The sequence below is a fragment of the Phragmites australis genome, chromosome 24 (genome assembly GCF_958298935.1).
Source record: "Phragmites australis chromosome 24, lpPhrAust1.1, whole genome shotgun sequence".
Lineage (NCBI taxonomy): Eukaryota > Viridiplantae > Streptophyta > Magnoliopsida > Poales > Poaceae > Phragmites > Phragmites australis.
Genome location: NC_084944.1, coordinates 2,762,818 through 2,786,026, shown reverse-complemented (window position 1 = coordinate 2,786,026; position 23,209 = coordinate 2,762,818). Strand labels below are relative to the sequence as shown.

The 23,209-nt window shown below is 41.5% G+C and overlaps 1 protein-coding gene across 1 annotated transcript; it reads right to left on the bottom strand.

The window, feature by feature from the left end:
- Positions 1 to 8,832: 8,832 nt before the first annotated feature.
- LOC133906956 (probable lysophospholipase BODYGUARD 1) lies at positions 8,833 to 12,766 on the bottom strand. Its single transcript, XM_062348924.1, has 4 exons — positions 12,022 to 12,766; positions 11,583 to 11,917; positions 11,296 to 11,495; positions 8,833 to 9,547 (listed from the first exon to the last, which is right to left on the bottom strand). The coding sequence occupies exons 1-4, from the start codon at positions 12,749 to 12,751 to the stop codon at positions 9,226 to 9,228; spliced, it is 1,587 nt and encodes a 528-aa protein (XP_062204908.1). The 5' UTR covers positions 12,752 to 12,766; the 3' UTR covers positions 8,833 to 9,225.
- Positions 12,767 to 23,209: the final 10,443 nt, after the last annotated feature.

Below are 23,209 nucleotides of genomic sequence, written 5' to 3'. Positions count from 1 at the left end.
TGTTAGTGTCCGGACGTTGGATCTATTGGACGTTTTAATAGTTCGTTGCAATATTAAAAATAACGTTTTTAATATCTAAAGTTAACGTTTGCAGAAAAAAAATATACCGAAATAGCTCGTTGTATATATCCGATTCCGAGAGGAAAATTCTCATCGCAATATCCCGTTATATTGCATGAAAATATATGTTGTGTAGAATTGGGTGTATTATAAAAAATAACTATGGCAAAAGTTTTTATAACGTCTGAAACATTGAAGATGCGAAAATATAGAAATTAACTCAAATGTATAATTTTTTCGGCCTGAATCTATATGCAGATTCTGGGATGCAACATATGAAAATAACTATTGCAACAAATTTTTATAACGTCTGAAACATTAAATTTGAATATCTGAAACATGAGAGATACGAAAATATAAGAATTAACTTTAATGGATAATTTTTTCATATGAATTTGTACGTAAAAAATTTCAAGATGCAACATATAAAAATAACTATTATAATAAATTTTCATAACATCTGAAACATTAAACATAAATGTCTAAGCTATTAGAGATACGAGAACACATAAATTAACTCAAATAGATAATATTTTTGAATCCGAGTACATGAACTGACCCAATCGAACGTCCGATGCTACAACGTCTGCTTCCCAGCATTTCCGATTTGGGAATGGAGGAGAGAGAGGTCAGAGGGAGGACAGGAGTCACACACAGCCCACAGGTAGAAGGAGAGATGTCGTTCGGGTAAATATGTTCTTTTATGTCTTGGGATTTTTTTTATTTTAACTCTTTTAAAATTAATATTTTAGAAATGATATATGGGACACTAAATTTTTAGAAGCTAGATATTTTTGTCATACCAAAATATATGATGTGACTAACCATATAGTCGCGCTAATGTATATGGTGTGACTAAGATGTGAATCACGTTATGTACTTTAGCGTGACAAAAAGTGTCATATGGCAAGGCACCGTGACGAGATGTCAGTGTAGTTACCTTGGTTACACCACTTGCAGTGACGTGACACAGTTACGAGTCATGTCATATACTTTAACGTGATAAAAAATACTAGTTTTTAGAAATTTAGTATCTCATATGCTATTTTTAAAATATTAATTTTAAAAAGCCTAAAAAATTCTCGATGCTGACGATGCCTTCACAAATACTGTTGTTGCCTCCCGGCCGAATAGGCCACAACAGCCTTTGCCGTCCAGCCCACTATCCGGCCCAAGCCCAAGTCCATGACACGATGGGAAGGCCATGTACGGAATGTAGAAGCCGAGACCGAGAGCTTCGGCTGTCGAATCGGCGACGCGTGCGACAGGAAGAAGGTAGAAGCCGTGAGCCCGTGACCGAGATAGGAATTATGCCCAAAAATCTAGGCTTCGTGAATATGAACTAAATCAAAAAAATTCTTTCAGATAAAAAATATATGATCCATAGAAATAGAGAAAAAGAGACAAGGAATTCTTTTCAAATCCATATCTCTCTGATTCTTTTCTTATAAAAAAATATTTTTCTTATTAAAAGATAGATTATCATTTATTTTTAGGGTTAAAAAATCGCGACATACTAGTTATGACACTCTCACTGTCCCCAGATATCCTACGTGGGTATATAGTATATGATTCGTCTATTTCTTAGAGTACGACAGATAGATAAAAAAAATTTATAGTTCTATTTAAAAATAGGTATGTCATACACCTAAGCAGGATTACACTTCAATTGGTCAGGGCACTCTTCTGTCAAGGTGGAAGCTACAAGCAAGTTCCGTTACTTCCAAACTTGGGTTCAATGAATGAATAAATTTATTGTTTATTTTCTTTATAAAAAAATTTCGTTGATACAAGATGGGACAGGAGGCAAGATCAAATACCCCTACTTCACTTTTTTATTTTACATTTCTTATTAAAAAGAGAGCAGTATAGGATTTTTTTTTTCACTCTTTCCGATTCGCATTTCTCGATGAAAAGATTGATTAATCAATCATGCAAAATCTAATCTTGGTTCATTAGAACCATATAAGCCCACACCCATAACTACAATAAAGAAAAAAAATAGAACCGCTTGCATTATACAAATTAAACTTGGTACCTAAATACAGACGTCTCTCCAACCCCCCCCCCTCACATGTATAAAGTAAGTAAACATGAATTAATTCTACCTCGCACGTGATAAAAAAAAAGTAAAAGGTATCATGAAGAAAATAACCCTATTTGACCGCTATACATTGCTAGCATCAGGAAATAGAATAATCATGAATTCTAGGTAATTGGCCAAGCAGCTAAATTAGCTAAAGTAGTGATAAATCCTGGAAAAAAAAAGAGATCATAATGAAAGTCCATCGATTACTAATCTCTAGTGGAAATCGAAAACATTTACCCATTTAAAATATAATAAACAAATAGATATAGTATACCACCTAACGATTTTGTTTTCTTTATGAGGTAAAAAGAAAATTAATGAACCTGTAAATATCGGGAAAACAACCATTATTGTTAACCAAGGAAAATAATTCATGGTAAAGTAATAAAGACAAGATATATTTTGATCAGAAAAGGTTATGCTCGATTATTTTGAGCATATGCTTCTTTGGTAAAGAGAAATCAGACGATTAAAGTGGAGTTTTTTGTAATGTATTAATAAGATAGAGCCAGGTTGTGGGTTGTTTCAGGTCCTAAATAAACGCAGACATATAAAAAATCTGCTGGGCAGATGGATTTACATCTCTTACAACCCACACGATCTTCAGTTCTCGGCGTAGAAACAATTTGCTTGGCTTTACATCCATCCTAAGATATCATTTCTAATACATCTGTTGGACAAGTTTGTACACATTAAGTGCGTCATATACATGTATCATAAATTTTTACTAAATATGACATTGGATCTATAAATTTTCCTTTTCAACATAAAGTTTTTTGATATGGTAAAAATGAAATTAGTACTATCTAAGTTAAATGTATTGTGGACACCAGACGAAGCAATGGTTTATCCAAACTTTAACAAATAATTCTTAATCTGTGAGAAAGATGAAAAGAGCCAAGAGACTTGAATTTAAGGCTTCAAGGACGGGTATTCACATTTAATTTGGTGGTCTCTGGAATTCCTTATTTCTATCTCATGCAAAAGGATTCAATTCGAAATTTACAATTTTGTTCCATGGAAGTTTCATTTTCTCCGAATGTATCCTAAGTCATAACTATACAATCGGTGATGGGCCAGCCCATTTCTTGAGCGATCCAGCTGCTGACTATGGACCAGGTTTGCCAATGCATTAGCTAATTGATCCCAAAATGCAATGCATACATACGTCACTTCAGTTCTATGGAGTTTAATTAATTAAGATTTGTGGTTACAGCTGTTGCTTAAAAAAACATAAGTATAATGCTCGATCATTTCTTCATTACCGCATAATTAATACAACAAGGAGCCACCTACAGTCAGTACAAACAATTAAATTAAACATATATGCAGAGATCAACGAGACTACGCGTTCATCTTGGAATTAAAAGGCACGCGTCACATGCCACATGGTTGTATAGTAATTGCAAGTTGCAGTCTATAGCCATACAATCCAATTAACAGCCTACTTAAGTTGACTATATTGTCAAGTCAACGTTAAACTAGATACTAGTACTATAGACATCTTATCTCTCTGTCAGCCAAGCCCAAATAGGCTAGCTGGTTGGATGCAGACATCCAAATGCAAGCAAGGTCATCGTTCGTGCAAACCAAACTGCATTACAGAATTAATATTAATTAATGATTAATTATATATAGGACTCTTCACACGCATATGTTGCAATTTAAATATGGTGTTGTCCCGAGTGGTGTCAGGTCTTCGATGGACCTAGAGTAAAACACATCTATTCATTTGTCCAGCTCCAATGCTACCTATGTAGCTAGGGCACCTGCCGCACCCTTCCTTAGGGGTGGTCTGTCATAGTACGTATTTCTGACAAGTAGTGCAACTTAAATTACAATCCATGTAATTCTGTTTTTCCTTAAATACTTGTAGTTATTTAAAAAATAACAAACTAGTGCAACTTACAATTCAGCTTGCAAAGCACAAGTAGCACTTGCTATATATCAGGAACTTTACTAATTAGTTCATTTCATAATATCATGATGATTATATATGCTTAATTATGTAATTAATGTTTTAGAACGTGACAATAAAGTAGGGGTACATGCCACCGCAAAACCCTAGCAACTCAATGCTGATTTGGCAAGCCATGTGGTGCTCCATCAGGAACGACAATGAGCCCCACAGGAAAAGTTGGAGGACTGACCTGGTTGGTTTAATAGGTGAGGGACAAGTTTGAGCCTCGAGGCAAAGATGAGGGACTAAGATGGCTATTGCGCTTAAAATAAAAGTAGAGAAGATTGTTTTTTTTTTCTAGAGGAATTTGTGTTATTTCACACTGCATTGATTCTGGGCCTTGGGTTATCATATGGGTCGTGGGTAGAGTTTGGTATCCTATGGATAAGGCCCATTGATTCCATGGGTGCAAATGGACCAGGCCGACCTGGACATGAAGGGCTTTTCTGTTACCGTTACAGCCTTACAAACTAGGCCTTCAGAGTCCATCCATGCGTTAGCCTATTCACCCAAGGCCCAAAGTCTATTTTACCTAGTTTGAAATCCCCTTTGAACTCAAATTTCAAATATCCAACACCCTTCAACTATTAAAACCATTCACTTTACCTACCTGAGACCAAAACCGCCCTGGTTTCGCTTACTTGGCATCTACGTGGCATCCATGTCACAAAATATTGCCACCTTGCGGATCCCACATAATAGCCACTAACTAAATAAAAAATTCAAGTGGGAGCTACATGTCATCCTCTAGCATCGTCTTCTTCCTTGTTCTCGCTTCCTCCGCTACCACCCCACCCTCTTCGCCGAGGCGCCCCACCTGCGGTTATCCATGCTACCCTCCTCTCTCATGCCCGCCTCCCACACCCTCCTCAACTTTGGAAAATCATAAAGTAGCTTCCCAGCGCCAGCGTGCAAGATCTGCCAGTAACCACTCACCACCCAAAACAAACAAGAAGTCTGAGAACAAGGACACAGAATTGGAAAAATGTGACAGCTTCAAGCTCTGATGGCAGCCCGCTTTCTCAAAAGCGACGTCATGGTATGGAACCTAAGGTGGAGCATGGCGCAGAAGCTGCTGCCGAGGATGCTCGAGCTGCTGCACAGGTCTATGACTAAAGTTTTCTTTTGCTTAAGATTTGTACAACTAGCCTTCTTTTAATCTTCACCATCCTTATCAGCTGTGATATGAACATTTTATCACTGCTTTCTTTTCACTTGCTTCATTACCCTGCAGGTAGATGTTACCACATTTTCTCTTGTATATTGTGCTCTTCACTGGTTAAATGTTGCGACAGTTTTCTATGCTCGTCCTGCCGGAGCAGGGACATCCAGTAGGAAATGTCTTCAGGGCTCAATTTTAATCCGCCCCTTTGAGATGCCTAGGAGTCCAGGTATTCCATTCGATGTCCAGATCCAATCCAAAGTATTTTTCCTTCTGCAGCTGATATTATTTCCTTAACATTGCCATCTGAACTCTTGTGCAGGATGCAAAATTCATGATTAGTTTCGCACGAACAACCAGGTCCCTGTCGTGCCCTCACAAGTCACAACTGCAACGTCTATACTGAGGTATAGTAGCAAGTGGCATGAACGGATCTGAATTTGAACCACTCCTGAGAGGCACCAGCCGGTTGTGACGTGGCTACAGCGTTGCTCACTTTCATGTTTGTTCTTGTGCAGGCTTCGCTTTGTGCAGTTCTTGAACAGCAGGAACCCTAAATAGTACACGCGTCCACCGTCCATGGCCGTGGTCCGTCATTTGCTTGGGGATGGGTAGGGGAGGGAGGATTAATGGAACACCTCAAATGGGGAGTACTTGTATTCAATGAGCAGATTTCTGTTCACTGTAGCGCATTATGTACCTTTTTCATGGCTGCATCAATCATTTCAATTGGCATGTCAGATCCATGACTTTTTCTATACTGCTGGCTTAGGCACACTGATTACATAATAGAGAATCTGAAGACAGGGTCATTAATAAGTGGAAGATACTGGATTTACTTTACATTTTTCTCGAGAACACGCAAAAGAACTGCGTACCATTGCATTATTGTTAGATTTACTTGATGTTTCAAACTACAATCTTTAACTGGACTGGGCATTCAAGACCTCAGGTTGGCCGACATGGCTCTCCGTTTACGTTGGTTGTGGTGGCAACGAAGAGATCAAACCAAACCTTGGGCCAGCCTTCCTATCCAACATGAGAAAGAAGTGGCCGTTTTGTTTGACGCTTCGACAGATTTCGAGGTGGGTAATGGAGAATCAACCTATTTTTGGAAGGATGCTTGGCTCAATGGCCGCTCCATTCGTTCCATTGCCCCAGACCTTTTTGGTTGTGTTCTTCGCTCTGCTCGGAATAGAACAGTCAAGTTCGCGTTTGTCCGAACGACGATGGATCAATGATTTCACTGGGCCTCTGACGCTTCCAGCACTCCACCAATATCTGCAGTTGTGGTCCTTGCTTGGTGACATTTCCTTAAACTCTGAGCCGGACCAAATGCGGTGGAAATGGACTTCCTCGGGCGAGTATTCGGCTCGTTCCGCTTACCATATGATGTTCTAGGGATCCATTCAACTCGATGGCGCCAGCTTGTTATGGAAGACTTGGGCACCTTCTAAGGTAAAGTTCTTTGGCTGGCTCATGCTCCATGGGCGTCTCTGGACGGCTGCCAGGAGAAAGCGGCGCGGGCTACAACAAGAGGATCTGTGCTCACACTGCGTGCAGGCTTCTGAAACAATCGATCATCTTCTCCTTCACTGCAATCTGGCGCAAGATATTTGGTGGCGAGTCTTGAGCGTTCCGATGTCTGATCACGAACTATCCTTGTTGGATTGGTGGTCCGAACTCAGACAGCACATCGACGGCAACCTATGCGCCGGACTGAACTCCCTAATCCTCCTCACATGCTGGACGATTTGGCTATCTCAAAACGACGTGGTTTTCAATAACCATCACACCTCTTCGGACGCATTGGTGGCCCGTGTATGGCAAGAAGCGGAACTCTGGAGCTCTATTGGAGCATTCTTCATCACTTGCGGATCGTTGGCAGGATGGTTTAGATGACACGTTCTTAGCTCCTCTCGGTTGTCTTCGCTTTGGTATAAGTTAATCAGCTTAAACTATTCGCTCTGTTCTAAGACCTAAATTGGTCGCTGTGTAAGAACTCATGTTTCTCTCCTACTCTTAATATAAAGACACGTAGCCTTCCTGCGTACTGAGAAAAAAAAAACAATCTGTAGCCTTCCTCGCATATGAACTGGAATGAATGGTTCCTTTGCATCGCTGTTAGATTTGAAGCGTTCTGTTCTGCAGGCAGCTGTAATGAATCTGTGGAAGTACAGCGAGCTGTGGCCCCATCTGGGGACAGTGTATCTATATATTTATCGTCCTCCTCCTGTAGCAGCAGCTCCTTATTGCCATCAGATAAAAGGTAGGGAAACTCGACTGAACAGTTGGTGGAGAGGAGCTGGACAGTGCGCTGTGATTTAGTATTTTGCTGTGCCGTGAGCATGTTGGGTCCATGCATATGCGCCATTGATGGGCGCCATTGTGAGACGACATTGCTGAGACATGGCAGTGTATGCATGCACAGGGTACAGCAAGGTATGGTGTGGTGACCTCTGCTTTCAATCTCTGCAGGTTGATGTGGAAATTTATCTTTCGGAGTCCAGATTTGAGTTCGACCACTCGCAGCAACGGCATGGGAATAAAGTGAATGTTCAATCTCCCTATGGTGTCTTTGGATCCGCTTCACATTGATTAGATTCTTTCGTAGGATGGTACTGAGATGGGCAGCAGGGGGAAGCATCGAACATCTAATGTAAGAAATGCATCTTCTGGTCTACTACTATTTCGGTAATTCATACTCCTTTTCTCTCCGTATATGAATGGTATTTTGTATTGTAGGGTATATAATCTTGAATCTCATCGGCACATGCATGAGTTGTCTGTTTTCTGTTCGTTATATGTATACTACTTTACTTAATCAAAATTTGCTCCTCTTATATTACTAAGCTTCTGTAGAAACTTAAGCTCCCGCTAAAAATTCAGATTTTGGATGGTATTTGATTAGAGGAGTAACTCTAACAAAGGATAATCTAGTTAAGTGAAATTGGCAGGGTAGTGAACAATATTGCTTTTGTAGTAACAAGGAAACTATCCATCATCTATTTTTCGAATATTAATTTGCTTAGTTTATTTGGAGAACAGTACAAATTGCTTTTGGAATACAACCACCGACTAGTAAAGCTGATTTGTTTGGAAGTTAGCTACAAAATGTCGACTCAACATGGAGACCTCAAATTTTGGTTGGGACAATTGCTCTCTGTTAGGTGATATGGTTAAGCAGGAATGGCATTATTTTTTATAAATGTCGATCACAATCTTATATGCAGGTAATATTTAGGTAAACATATTGAATCTGTTTGTGCTCCTTATTCAAAAAGAAATTACGAGAGTAAGAATGAAGTGGGCTTACCGCACCTTAGAGATGATCATCATAGAGATTTTTGCCAAGCATGGGTGGATATGTTCTAATAGATTATGTCTTTGATGCTTTTCTCTCGTATTTTGAGCTTATAACCCAATACTATCTGTTGGTATTTTATTTTAAGCTTATAGCTCGAACGTGTAATAATGAATTGTTAGATGCAAACCTCGTAAGCCGGAATAAAAACATTCCTTTATCTAAGATAACATGCATGAATGGGAAAGAAGATGGAAGAATGGACCAGAAAAACAGGGGAAGAGAAGGTACAAGCTACACGAATTGATCATCTCACATTCTGTCACGGATCACAACCGAAACGACTCATCATTTGATCATAATTATACACAGGACCAGGCAAGAATTTTCTCAGCCTTCAATATGAAAACTTGAGAATGAGAAGAAAAACAATGAAAAAGAAAAGGGTAAATGTAATTAGGTAACCTTCACATTTCTCTCGAGCCCTTCTGCCCTTACACTTCCTGTTGCCTTCATTCAGAAACCTGTTGCTCATTACAGTCGCGTTCTTCTTCTTCTTCTTCGAAGACCCACCCTTCTGTTAAACTCATTCTGAGGTGCCCTCTTAACACTCTCTGTGATCTCTTTATCCTATGTATCGCTCTGCATCGTCACCGTTTCCTGTCCCAGATCTCCTCCAGCTCCCTGGCCAGGTCCTTCTGACGTCCAACGACAATGGTGACATGGTCCTTGCCGTCGATCACCTTGACCTGGGCGCGCGGGATCTTCGCCTTCACCGCGTAGCTGCATTGCACCGGGAGGAGCTCGTCGTCCCTGCCATGGTAGACGGTGACGTCGCAGGTGAGCTGGTCCCTGACGATCTCGAGGCACTTGTCGATCTTGCCGGCGCTGCCGCAGATGATGTTGTGGAGGGTGTGCCATGAGGCAATGTGGGTGTGGCAGAAGAAGCCGTCCATGAGGTATGTCCTTACCCTGCCCGTTGGAGCATGATGAGTAGTTAGTCAAATATTGTCATTTTCAAACCAAATTTACTATTAATTTGCTTTAGCTACATCACTAATTTTCTTAAACTACTCTTCATACACTCCACTAGCTGCATCAGAATCAACAGTTAGATACCTGTGAGGTCACCCTTAAGGCCTTCTACTGGAAACAAGAACCATACTAACTCCGTTTTCGTTTACTTATCACCAATAAAATACTATTGTAATTTTGACAATACATTTTTTTACAAAATATTTACGAATACTTAAAAGTATACAATACTAATAAAGCATATTTCACGACTTTTCGTAGAAAAAATGCAATATCAAAATTGCTACAATAAATTATTGGTGACAAGTAAACGAAAACAGAGAAAAGTTTTAGATATCTATAAACTATTTTAGAAAAAAATGTAATATCAAAATTGCTACAATAAATGAAGTTTACATCAAAGACTAAAAAAAGAAAAAGACAAAAAAAATAGTCCACTCATCAACCTTGAACATTAGTGCCATTATGTATCCTAATCTAAATAGTACCCTTTAATGAAATAGTTTTGGTACTCACTCCTATTTCTCGAGTGATATTTTCTTCTTATCCATCAAATTTGTGGCCACCGGATTTGCTTTGAAATTAGTCGAATTTCGTCGGGTCCGTAAGGAGCATTGAGAGCACGAAATTTGATCGTACAGTTTTTGCGATGCATAGACAGACAGTCCCGGAATCTTTGTTTCCAATTCACGGATGGAGATTAGCAGATGAGTAAAATGAAATCAGTTGAGCAGCCGGTGCAGTAGGTGGTCTGTTCGTACGTTTGGCCATGGCCACCCGGCAGATGGTGATGGCGACATGCTGCTCCACCGAGCACCAATGGTTGACCGTGGGTCAAGCACATTCCTATGCCTCGTATTAACTCCCATCGATCACTCGCATCAATGCACTCATATACACGCTGGAGCACGAAGATTTAGACCATGTTTTTTAAGGCTCCTGCTAGCCTCAGATCTAATATTGGTAGGTTATTATAAATTAGTTTAAATATCTATTTTTAATCTGGAATATAAATAAAATGACTCATCTAAATATTTTAATATACATTCAGCTTTAACTTCATAAATTTTTAGAGCCAATGATACTTATTTTAAGAATTTTTAAAGCTGTAGTTCTAACAAACAAACTCTAGAGGGTGTTTAGCAGAGCTCTAGCTCCATTAAATTTGTGAAGCTTAGCTCCACAAAATCTATAACAATAGAGTTAAAACTATATATTTTAGTTTAAAATAAAAACAAAATAGATACACTACGTAATTTAAAAAATTACAGCTCCAATTTTATTAATTTCGTGGAGTTTAAAAAACTCAGCTCCACGAATTTATGAAACTGGTGCTCTGCCAAACACCCCTTAGTATACAAGTAGTATCCTGAGATCTTAATGCGAGTTCCTCTACCTACGAGCTCGCTTAATTCCCACTGATTTATGAAAGCCGCCCAATGGAAGATGGCCAAGCGGCAAAGCCCAAACAACTCCCAAAACCGCTGCAACGATGCAAGAAAATGTTGTTGAGCTGGTCGCTGGCCTAATTTAGCTACACATATGCACATCAAAATTCTTTTCCAACGGAAGAATGATAAATTGTACTCTTGGTACATACGATTTTGTTTGCAGATGATGTCACGCGTTAGCTGATGGTGAATTCAAGGTGAATTTGGATTTTGCACTTGGTAAATTTGGTTTACCTGTAGAGGGTGAAGACCCGGAAGGCGAGCTCCCAGAGGCGGTGGTGCTTGCAGAGCACGATGCTGACGGCGCGGCTGAGGTGTTCGTACCAGCACGCCACCGAGGCCCCGAACGCGATCGGCGGCCACACCCGCCGCGGTGCCACCTTCCGGAGCACGTACTGCGTGCCCACCTCCCCTCGCGGCACCGGGAAGTACGGCTGCGACCCACAGCCCAGCCACGGTTTGATGTGAGAATACTAGCGCCAGAACACGCGGGAAAATCGTCAGATCAGGCGGGGGCGTACCGGCGCGACGAGGGTGAGGGACTTGACCGCGGCGGGGTACTTGACGGCGAGCGCGAGCGCGAGGATGGAGCCGAGCGAGTGCGCGACGATGTGGAACGACTTCACCCCGTGCCGCTCGATGACGGAGCGCTCGATCATCTCCACGTGCTCCCGCAGCGTGTACAGCGAGTCCGCCGGCTTGGGGCTGCGCCCGAACCCGAGGAGGTCCACGGCGAACAGCCGCCGCCGCGCGCGCGCCTCCGGGCTCACGTTGGGGAGCACCGTCTCCGTCCAGAACCCCGACGACGAGATGAACCCGTGGATGAACAGCACGTCCTCCTCCGTCGCCGCGCCGTCTGGCGAGCCATCATGGGTTAATGGCGGGTGGTGAGAGAGGTGAACCTTGTTGCTGCCGAGCCGTGCGTGTTAATGGCGGACGGGTGCGTGAAGCGTGACGTACCTTGCGGCGCCTCGACGTGGACGAAGAGGCGGTCGGTGTCGGCCGGGTTGCAGTTGGCGCAGTGGCAGTCGGACCACCGCGTCGACGGGTACGGCTTGTGCTTGCCGTCGCCGACGCCGATCTTGCCCCGCAGCATCTGCACGATGGCGGAGTGCACGGTGACCCCCGCTGGTGTGGACGGCACCCTCACGCTCCGCCTTGGTGAGGACGACGACGCCGACGCGGTGGCGGCGGCGCAGGCGAGCACGGACGGGCGCGTGTAGAGCGTGTCGGAGATGTCCTCCAGGTGCAGCCTGGTGGCCGACAGCATGCTGACCACCTTGGACCCTCCCCGCTCCGACACGACGATCTTCCCCGTCGCCCCCGCCGCCGCCGACGCCGAGGACGACCGCGAGCAGTAGCACGGCCGCCACGCTCCCTCGACGACGTAGTCCGCCACCTTGTAGACGATGCACAACAGCACCTCGAGCACGTCCAGCAACATGAACACCACGAAGCTGACGGCCTCGTTCGCCACACGGCCGGTTGACGCCAATGCCGACCGCGTCGCGGCGCCCATCCCGACGTACGCTTGCCGCCGCCGAGGGCCAGTAAGGAACGCAGACACCAGCAAAGCCTGTAGCAGCGCGCCGAGCCGAGTGAAGGTGGTGGACTGGTGGTGGTAATGTAAAGTAGGAGGAGAAGAAGAGGATGCTGCAGTGGCGGGCGAGTGAATTGATGATGGTCGCATTAAAGCACAGGGGTTGGTGGTTGTTCAACTGACACGGCCAACTGGTGCGGCTCGGCTGGGCTCGGGGTCCGGCGGACCAGGCGCAGGCAGGCAGCCCAAGTAAGCTCAGCGTCTGCACCTGTCGGAGTCCATTCTTTTTTTTGTTCCGGAAAAGGGGAGGGATTTCATTAATTTTCCAGCACAGAAACACCCCCATACATTCAAGTGACATAAAGGATCCTTGAAAAAAATTAAAATTACAACAAAGCCCTTTTAGGTCCTGTTCATCTTCCTTCATGTCTCCAGTTCATTTTGACGCAAAAAAGCCACCCACCAAATCCTCCTGTTGCTCCATCGATGGGAAACTCCAAACCTTGGTAAAGTCACATCATCCAACACCGTGTAACTACACCTAAGACGCATCTATGCAGATAAAAGCACATTGGCCATCCCCGAGCCGATAGAAACAAAGAAAATAGGAAGACAAATCTGACACCTCCAACCTTCAAACCAACGAAGATTGGAAACCCAACACTATGAACCTCTGCGGTCGCCGACAAGCTACCCGACGACCTAGAAACAAAAATGACCAAGGGGATGCGAAAAGAACATCCTTCCATTCACAAACACACACAGGTCGACCTTCACCGGAGCTCCCGGCGAAATCGAAGACAACAACCCGAACTAAAAGCATCTCCCCAGCTACAAGAACACTACAAACAAACCACACATCCCACCTGTAAGGACGCTCACCGAACTCGCTAAAAACACCGAGGACGAATACGGAGAGCCGTGCAGAGGAGCAAAAAAACTTCCAGAAAACTCACCAACTGCCCCAGCAACAGCAACCATGATATACTCAGCGATAGTAGTAACACCAACACCGACAAGATCCAGAGTACTAACCTTGCACCTACCAAACCAAAACTACACCTATGTAGCTACTCCCTCTGGTTGCAAATGTAGGTCGTTTTAGCTTTCTCAACTATTCTCTCAATATAAGTCATTCTCGAACTTCTATGCACTTTTTTCTCTTTTGTTCCTATCTTGCCCTTGTTTAATAAATGCTATCACTCTCACATATGAATGAGTTATCTTTTCCAATACAGAATAAACAAAGGGTAACAAGATCATTTGATCTACTTTCTTAATTCTTGTGCACAAGTCTAAAACGACCTACATTTGCAATCGGAGGGAGTACTATATATGAAACTAGCCCTCTTCGGACGTCGATCTAGCCCTTCTCTCTACACCTAATGGCAGAAAGCCAATCAGAGAAGGGAAAACGGACAGATCGACACCAGGATCTAAAAAACAATCTTGTGATCGATTTTTGCTACTATAGCTTAGGGAAAGCCAGCGGAGCCAAGCTCCCGGTCACTACTCTTTCTTCCAAGCTTCAAGAAAACCTTCCGTGTCGGAGTCCATTCGTGGGTAGACGATCAGAGAGCTTTTTTTATTTTTTATATTTCAAAAATCAAAAAATTACAAAATTAGATACCCATTTGAAAAAATACAAAAATAGATTTGCCGATACCGCCCTTCCAATAGGTGACATCTTTTTTAAAAATAAGGATATCGCCTTTCTAACAAGCGACAGGTTAAAAAATAAAAAAAAAATGTTTCATTGCTCTAAAAATTCAAAACACTATCAAAATGGTCATAAAAAATTCTGAAAAAAATATATATTGTAGATGATGCTATAATCTATCTCTCCAAAAAAAAAAACCAAATCAAACAACTACTTTTACAACTAGAAACAAAAAACACAAATTTTATTTTACACAGTCTGAGTATAATAAATTTGTTTTTTCTCTTCCTCATTGTATAGATCATATTTTTTATATGTAACTTTTTTAAACCTATATTATAGTATCCTCTGCAACATATATTTATTTTCAAATTTTTCACAACTATTTCAATAGTGTTTTGAACTTTAAGAGCAATATAATGTAATGTTTTTATTTTTTAACATGTCGTTTGTTGGAAAGACAACATTTTTTTTAAGATGTTGTCTGTTGGAAGAACAATCATGCCTATTTTTGCAATTTTTTCAGATAGAAACCTAATTTTACAGTTTTTTGATTTTTAATATATAAACAGGCAGTTATATATATATATATATATATATATATATATATATATATATATATATATATATATATATATATATATATATATACCTGTTTTTTAATTTCTTTGAGATGACAGTTGTAAGTTGTTGGATAGCTTCTTCATTGGATCCGTATCTGTTGGAGGGTTAACTCCTGTCGCAGGGATCTTGAGAGATCCTTTTTAGATATTCGGCCGGGGGATGATCCTGAATATGTTCGTCGGAGAAATAAATGGGTATGAATGCGATGGCCGGTGAGGTGGAATGATCTAGTGTGGAACGAAGTAAATGCGCTGGTGTTTAGACAGGTTCGGGCCGCACGGATGCATAACACCGTACTCTTGTATGGATACTATAAATGCCTTGAGAATGTCCCTCAAGGATGTTGCTGGTTATAAGAATGTTTATCTATCTTAGAGCCTGGAGCCCCTTGTTCTTCGGTCTGCGTGTGTCTGTTGGCTCTGAGTGCTCTCGATCTTCTCTTCTCTTCTCTGCCTTAAAGCCTATTCTCAGTTTCTTCAGCTTGCTCAGAGATTTTAAAGCTTCAAAAACTTGTCTTTTGTCCGTGCTGTCGGCTGCTTTAAATACCCGTCGGCAGTAGCGTGCCCCGAACGGGAGGGGGGCACGAGTTCCAAGATACCATAAATAGAAAGGGCGTCATCATAGCCTCTGTGCGAAGTGATCGGGGGTGGAAAATACGCCCCACACCCGGTCATCCATCACCATAAAATGCACTGGCAACAGGCGCCATGGAGAGGGCCCATCGGACAGCCGTAGAGCGGTCCGGCGTGCCCGTCCGCGCGGTAGACGGAACACCTCGGCCCTTACGATGTTATCCCGAGACGGGCCGGATGGGACCGTGCATTTAATGACCCCACGTCCTTCTGCCAGAAAGTGGCAGGAACTGACACCGAGCGTGGCGGGAGCAGTTGGGGGTGACAGGCCACGCGCGCTCTTTTAATGCGGCATCGGGTCTTTGACTGGCTGACATCTCATCAGTGGGCCCCTGCGGGGACCACTGTCAGGGGGCTCTCTGAGTCGTCGGGGAACCGAGTGCTCGGGGGTCACTGTTTACCTCCCCGAGCACTCTCTACCGAGAATGCCCTTTCTTGATCATCGGGGAACCGAGTGCTCGGGGGTACTGTTCACCTCCCCGAGCACTCTCTCCCGGGCACGCTTGTACGGATCCTCGGGGGACCGAGTGCTCGGGGGCCGCTGCACGCAGCCCCGAGCACTCTCTCCCGGAACTTCCTTCAGTGGGTCCTCGGGATACTTGGGTGCCCAAGGGGCCATCGCTCGCGACCCCAGGCACACTTCTCCTGGTACTTAACTTTTCTGATCGTCGGGGGACTTGGGTGCTCGGGGGCCACCATATACCTCTCCGAGCACTTTCTTCCCGACACTTAGACTTCGCAGATCATCGGGGGACTTGGGTACTCAGAGACCACTGACTGTGGCCCCGAGCGCCCTCTCTCAGGACTTAATCTTTTTACTTCGCGGAGGAGACTCCGCGGGATGGCGCCACGTGACGGATTGCTGGCCTAATCTCAGGATTCGGGGACCCTCGATTTCTGATTCACCGACAGCATCTATAACCCATCGTTGTACTAATCTCTCTGTTTTAAGTTTTTTACCCTACCATCAGATCATCTGACGGCTCTAATCTCTCTGTTTTAGAGCTTTCTTGCTCTGTCATTGATCCATCCGACGGTTCTCCATTGGGCTGGCATGCCGCCCGGCAAGACATTAGGACGTGTGAAAATTTACTAGTGAAAAGGCGAGAAGTTTCCCTTGAAATTGGAGGCAAGTCCAAGCAAAGAACAGAAAGTAAAGCACAAGCACACAATTTTCTTGAGCGTTGCAGTTCCCAGCTGCAGCTGCTTGTTTGTTTCCATGCAAACAAGCCGGTGCGGCAAGAGTACACTACGACAAAGCCCCCGGCCGCAGAAACTATGTTGTAGCACAAATCAGCATGTCCAGCCGGCCATAGCATTTGTAGGTGCAGATTGATGACAAATACGGGTTCGAAATACGGCTCTCAAGCACATGATTGATGACAAGGACTTTGTCCATAATTCACACATTTTTTCTACGTACATGGTCGAGCATTTGTAGCACTCGACGTACGCACATGGCTGTACACACGTCTTGCTTCTGGGTTACCAAGTGGAGGGAAGATTATTCAAGAATGATTTTTTATTTTAACCCTTTTTATTCCAAAATTTTAATATTAACTTGTAGCAAATATTTTTTTGGTCCTCCTAGTCATACTGGCTTGACAAATGACTCCTGTCATAGCACCCACTGAAAAAGATCATACTTGCCAGGCTATCCACGTTTTGACGTTGACTTTTCTACTTTGGTGTGACAACGATATATTATCGCGCCACTACGGTAGTAACTAAAAAGATTAGTTTCTAAAAAATATAACGTAGGAAGGGTTAGTATTCAAATATTAGAATAAAATAGGTCAAAATAAGAAAAAAAATATGTACAGTGCATGCAGTAAATATGTCGTACCAGCTTACACCGAAGGACCTGAGTACAAGACGCTACACCTAGGCGTTCTAGCACGTTCCCGGTTGCGCTAGTCAATACTCGATTCGATCCGTGCATGATCCAAAATCTTCGTGCCAACGCACGTACTAGAAGAGAAATATCTTTCCGTGCAGACACGTTTGCATAGATACAGAAGCCATGACCCTCTTCAACTATATTCCTTTCATTTCATTTTTTTTCTAATTTTATTATTATTCTCATTTTTTTTTTTTATCATCAACAGTTAAAAGTTTAACTTTGAGAGGATCATGAAATAAAATGAGAAAAAATTCTCTTCTGAATGAAATGAATTTAAAATTCCTTTGGTGACCAGAACCGTAAAGAGAAATCGTAAAACACTGAAAGAAACAAAAAACACCTCAGATAAAATTTTTGTTCCGGAAAGGAAGCCGTTGGCTATGTCCTTACGGCAGTATAATTTTGCATCTCAGTAATCGTGACCTCAACATCTTGAACATTCTTATGTACGCACATTAGCTCTCCGAGATTTAAAAGATGGAGCCTGAAACTTCAAATTCGAAACATGTCTTCTGGTGCAGTACAATTCCGCATGATTTGATCCGGACATACAGTCAAATGCAGTCACAGTTCGTGCGTCATAGGCCAGAGTTAAAAATACAGAGGAGTCCATTATCCCAGAAACTTTTGGCACTTCTTCCGGACACATAGAAAACAAAGTCAAACCCCAACCCGGACACTGATCAGCATGAATAAAGTAGTGCATTCCCTGATTTATTCCCCTCGTGTACGTAGGTGCAGATTGGTTGGCCTTAGGAGAAGATTTTGGTCGGATGTGTATAATTTTTAAGGTGAAATAGGTTTGATTTGTTGTATGTAGTGTTTTAGTCTATTTGGACGGATATAAATGCACATCTATAGTCTAGATCACGAGAGATGCTCAAATTGAGTTTCAAATTCGGACTATTGTATTTAGTCATACAAACAAACTCACATATTAGTATTATAAAATCACTTGTATACAAACAACTAATTATAATTTTAATGTTTATATCTGCTCATACAACTCGATCAACAAAATATATACTCAGTTTAATCTATCTAAACATATACATTAATAAATATAATTATACTCAGCCTGTACATACCATCTATACGGACAAGAAAATCACACCCATACTGAACCGACCAGATAATCAGAAGGAACGAGCTGAACCAAGCGAAGATCACAACCATTCCGGTCCCGAACACATGTCGAGTTGCGAGCACTGGAATCGTCGGAAGATCAGAGTACCAACCGGTACGGCCACTGTGATCTTGCGTGATTTTACACTGGTTCAGTAGGTGAGCTAAGGCGAGAGGAAAGCTGAGACGAGCGGCTCGTGTAGGTGAGCAGGAGCCGGAATTCAGAAGCCCCCGTTGTTTATTCAGAAATTTGGGGACGCGAAGCTCGAATCGGGATCAAATTGTTCTGGATTTAGGTAGCAAAAGTTGGGCATGCAGAAGTTGGCACCAGAGTCACCGGTTGAAAGAGATGGCATGCATCGGTGAACTGACTGTGCGTGTGCGTGTATGTGCAGCAGTATACTACTTCTAGGCTTTTGTAGGTAGGCTGCTGGTTGTGGGGGTTAGAAAATCTAGTGAGATGATCTTGCAGTTAGATAGAAAATGCACGTGATTCGTGGATATGTTGCGTGCAAGGAAGCAGAGTTTTGCTCGTGTTCAGTTTGGCAATTGACGAACTGCAGAGAGCGAGCAGCATCGAGTCAACAGGGTGATGGCTGGCGTTCTTCTTCGCGGGGAAGAGGTCACTGTGAAAATCAACCTGTGTAGATTTCAACTAGGGAAAATGTTGATCAAAGTAGAACACTTGGATGGTAAATTAGCCTGCCAATATTGAGAATTAGGACAGGAATGATAATATCCATAGGCCAGACCAAACCTCGTAACTTTGGCCCAGCCCAGCCCAACCTTGATTATCGGAAGAACCTAGACATGGTGAGACTCGGCCCAATATCGTCGGAGGCCCAAACAGAAGCCACTTTTTTCTTGACGGCCACACTACTCCGTGACAGAAAAAATGACAAGTACGGTGGCCGTACAATGAATCAGGTGGGAGGATAAGATACTATGAGATACTGTTATCTATGTTTTTTAATGATATAATCTAATTTTTCGTTTTGTTGGATTGGATGTGATGTGTCAGTTTTTTTTAATTAGATCGATGAGATGAGCTAAGTTGATTATGATGATTTTTATAAACATCTTAATTTGTACATATTTATATTTATATGCATTACATAAGCGTTTGGATGAATTTGTGCATGTTTTAATTTATTTTAATTCAAATTAAATTAAAAAAGAATATCATATGAAATAAAAAATGCATATAAATGAAGTACCGTAAAGGAATTCACTTTTCACCAAATAAACTAGGATTAAAAATAATTTTAAAAATTATTACGCCATATGAGATGAAAATTAATGAATTTTAGTGTATATATCTAAGGCAGTATAGTTCAGTGTATAATGGGCCTAATTAGCGGTTGTATGGGACTAAGTATGAGTAATTAGCTTATTGTATATATCTGGCCTTCTAGTTCGAGGCTTCTACCGATTGCTATTGGCTTGGCTAGTCTACGACGCATTGACGCCGCCGCTCCTGCCTCCTCGCTTCCACGGTCCGCACTCCCTAACCCACGCCTGCACTGCCGCAAGCAGCTTCGTTTGACTGTTTCATCGTTTGCAACCGGCATAGCCCGCGGAGCGGGATCGCAACTTCGCAAGTGCAGCAAGTTTGCAACAGGCGTGAATCCTAGTTCCAACTTCCTGCAGACTGCAATCAGCAAGTTCTACTGCTAAAGCAAGGTGAGACTTCTTTGAATCATTATTATATTTTCTAATTTAACTCCAATTTGGTTCTTGTAGCCTTGTACATGCTAATTTTCTAATTGGACTATTAATCTTTGAAGGATAATCATGAATAAGCATAGAATGAAGATAATAGAATCTTTTTACAAGAAGAAAGACAATGTGTGTCATGTACAAAGAGATCCAGGACAAAATGATTATGTTGTTCATGCTTTGAGTTAGATGAAGTTGCTAGCTTGCTTGCTGCACAACAAGAAGAGGAGGAAGAAAAGATTGTTTGATAATCTACATTGAGAAAGATATTGTAATAGAGTTCACAACAGACATGCTTATTAATGACTTTTATGATATAAAGACACGCAAAGTACGTCTAAAATGAAATGTTAGTTCTTCATCTTCTAAACTCCCCCCCCCCCCCCCCCATTTGTCAGCTTTTACGTAATGAATTTTTGAACTTTTATGTTACAAATACTTAGTGATAGTCCATATAATAATATGTTGATCTTGTTTCGCTGCCCCCCTACTTAGAATTCCTAGCTGTTCCTGCCTCGTGCATGACATCACATTAGGCAAAACAGAAGGTCATGCAAGATGGACTGTTGAGCAACTTCTACAATATACTTACTCCAACCATAAATACATATCATTTTAGGTAAAGTACTATCTCCAATGCATACATTTGTCCACTATTTTTATTAGAATATATTTATAAAACCTATTAAATTTATGATATTATAAAATATTTTTTCAAGACAAATCTACACATATAATTTTAAGATTTTCAAACTAAATATTTTGAAAGTTATTGTTAGTCAAGGTTTTAAAAATTGTATTGGACTTTTCAAAACGATATGTATTTATGACCGAAAGCAGTAATTAAAGATGGATCTTACTTACCACAATTGGGTTGGAACATGGTAACAGTGGTGAGTGGCCAAGGTTAGCACAGATAAGAAGAGACCGAGCTGAGATAAGGGATAGATGAAGAAGTCAGTTAGAATGCACCAGGACCCAAAAAATGATCCAAGTTGGGCTTACGGGCCTACCATTCTGAGCAAAACAGGATCCATATGCATGCGTGCAGCTCACATACTCGTGATACGCAGACAAAGGACTAGGTGCCTAGTAATTGGATAGAATATGAACAGATATTGATCTTATATCTTATCTTATTTTTTTAACGGAATCAGAATTAAATATAGATAGTATTGGATATATATACGGATGTGAATAGTCTTAGTCATGAATACAAATCGAATATGTGATGAGTGAGATGCAGATAGTGTCAATCACGAATATTTATTCGAATATTAAGTAAAAGCAACAAACATATATATCGCATATGTTATAATTGTTTGCCCATTTCATGTATCCAAAACTTAACTATATTAGAGGTCCAACAAGCAAATTAACAATATACTTTCATAGAAGAAGTTATGTTAAAGTAAAATCGGAGAAGTTATGGATACCCAATATGATGACTGAAGCTTCTATTAATTATTTTAACATATTTAAATGAAAAAAGAATCAACTACAAACTTGTAGATCTTATCAATAGCTGCAATTTTCATATAAATATTGTCTATATCCGACTCCGTATGAAAAAACTATAAGCTTTGGAATAGGCTCGGATAGTTGTCAGATAGTCTTTGGATATATCTAATTTTATTCTCGGATGTCTGATTTCGATGGATAACTGCCTCTCTATATCCGAACCCGATATCCGATATAACTATCTAAGATCCGATCTGATATCCGAGATTTCTTTCGGATATCCAATCTCCGAGCTCCGATTAGTATTTAAAACGATTTGGATGGGAAAATCCGGCCCATTTTCACTCCTAACCAGAACAAACCGTGGGCTAAGCTGCACCATCGAATTATGGGCTCACCCTTTTTTTAGATAATGGAATAAAATATCCCATCCGTTGTCCTTATTACAAGATGTTCAGTATGATGTAGACTCTTTCTGCCATATAAACATAATTCACAAGCTAAGCAAATAAGATTTAACAAATAGATAAAGTTCTTCATCAAACATCTAATATATTGCTAAAACCCCACTCATACTTGGAGAAGAAATCCATAACAGATGTCTCCAAAAAGTAGCATGGTAGCCCGCTCCTCCTTATCCTGTAATAATGCTCAGAACCTTATCTGGTGTGTGTCCCAAAAAATCACCTACATAGAAGAGTGAATCATCGCTTTATCAAAACCCACATTGTTTCGATTGAGCTAAAGCGCCCAACAATAGCGTTTGCTCCAATTAAAATTTATTTTTAAGCTTTATTCCTATTTCATTTAGTCATGATCCAAACATATTGGATATACTAAGGGCCGTTTGGTAGAGCTCTGGGAGTTGATTTCACCTCAGAATCGGCGGGAGCTTTACCAAACGTCCTGCTGCAGAATCGATTCTGCGGTAGAATCACAGAGAATCACTCCCGCGTTTTGTACTACGAGGTAGGAACCGAAAAATCTAGCTTTCACCGATTCCCGACGGATTTTTTTCAATTTCAACACAATTTTTTCTCAGGAATTACTTTCACTACTAACATACCAAACGATTTCACAAGAATCATTTTCACTATAAAATCTACTTCTATCTTAGAATCACTTTCACCATAAAATCAGAAGATTGAAAGTTCTACCAAATGGGTTCTAAGTGGAGATTGCAAGCCAAAAGTGATATGTAAACTCTCCAAATAAACCTAGCAAAACTGCAGTTAAAGAAAAGAAGTTGAATAGTTTCGTTATGATTACAGGAACAACACTTTTTATTAACTCTTAGTTCCGTTTTATTAAGTTATCTTTTGTAAGGACTACTCCTTTATTGAAAAACCACGTAATAATCTTAACTTGGGGGTAGTTTCCACGTGTACTGGTTGTAGAAATAAAGTTAAATTGTGCAGGTGTCAGTGATCGCGTTTCCCATACATCCATAACTTTAGATTATTTTAGTTTCTTTTGTGATTTTT

What these genes read in the sequence shown, in the direction of transcription:
- LOC133906956 (XM_062348924.1), bottom strand. Translation starts at nt 12,751, where the DNA reads ATGCGACCATCATCAATTCACTCGCCCGCCACTGCAGCATCCTCTTCT. An exon ending in CCACGTCGAGGCGCCGCAAG is followed by an intron (nt 11,918 to 12,021) that starts GTACGTCACGCT and finishes ATGGCTCGCCAG; the next exon opens with ACGGCGCGGCGACGGAGGAG. An exon ending in CGGGTCTTCACCCTCTACAG is followed by an intron (nt 9,548 to 11,295) that starts GTAAACCAAATT and finishes TCCAACGGGCAG; the next exon opens with GGTAAGGACATACCTCATGG.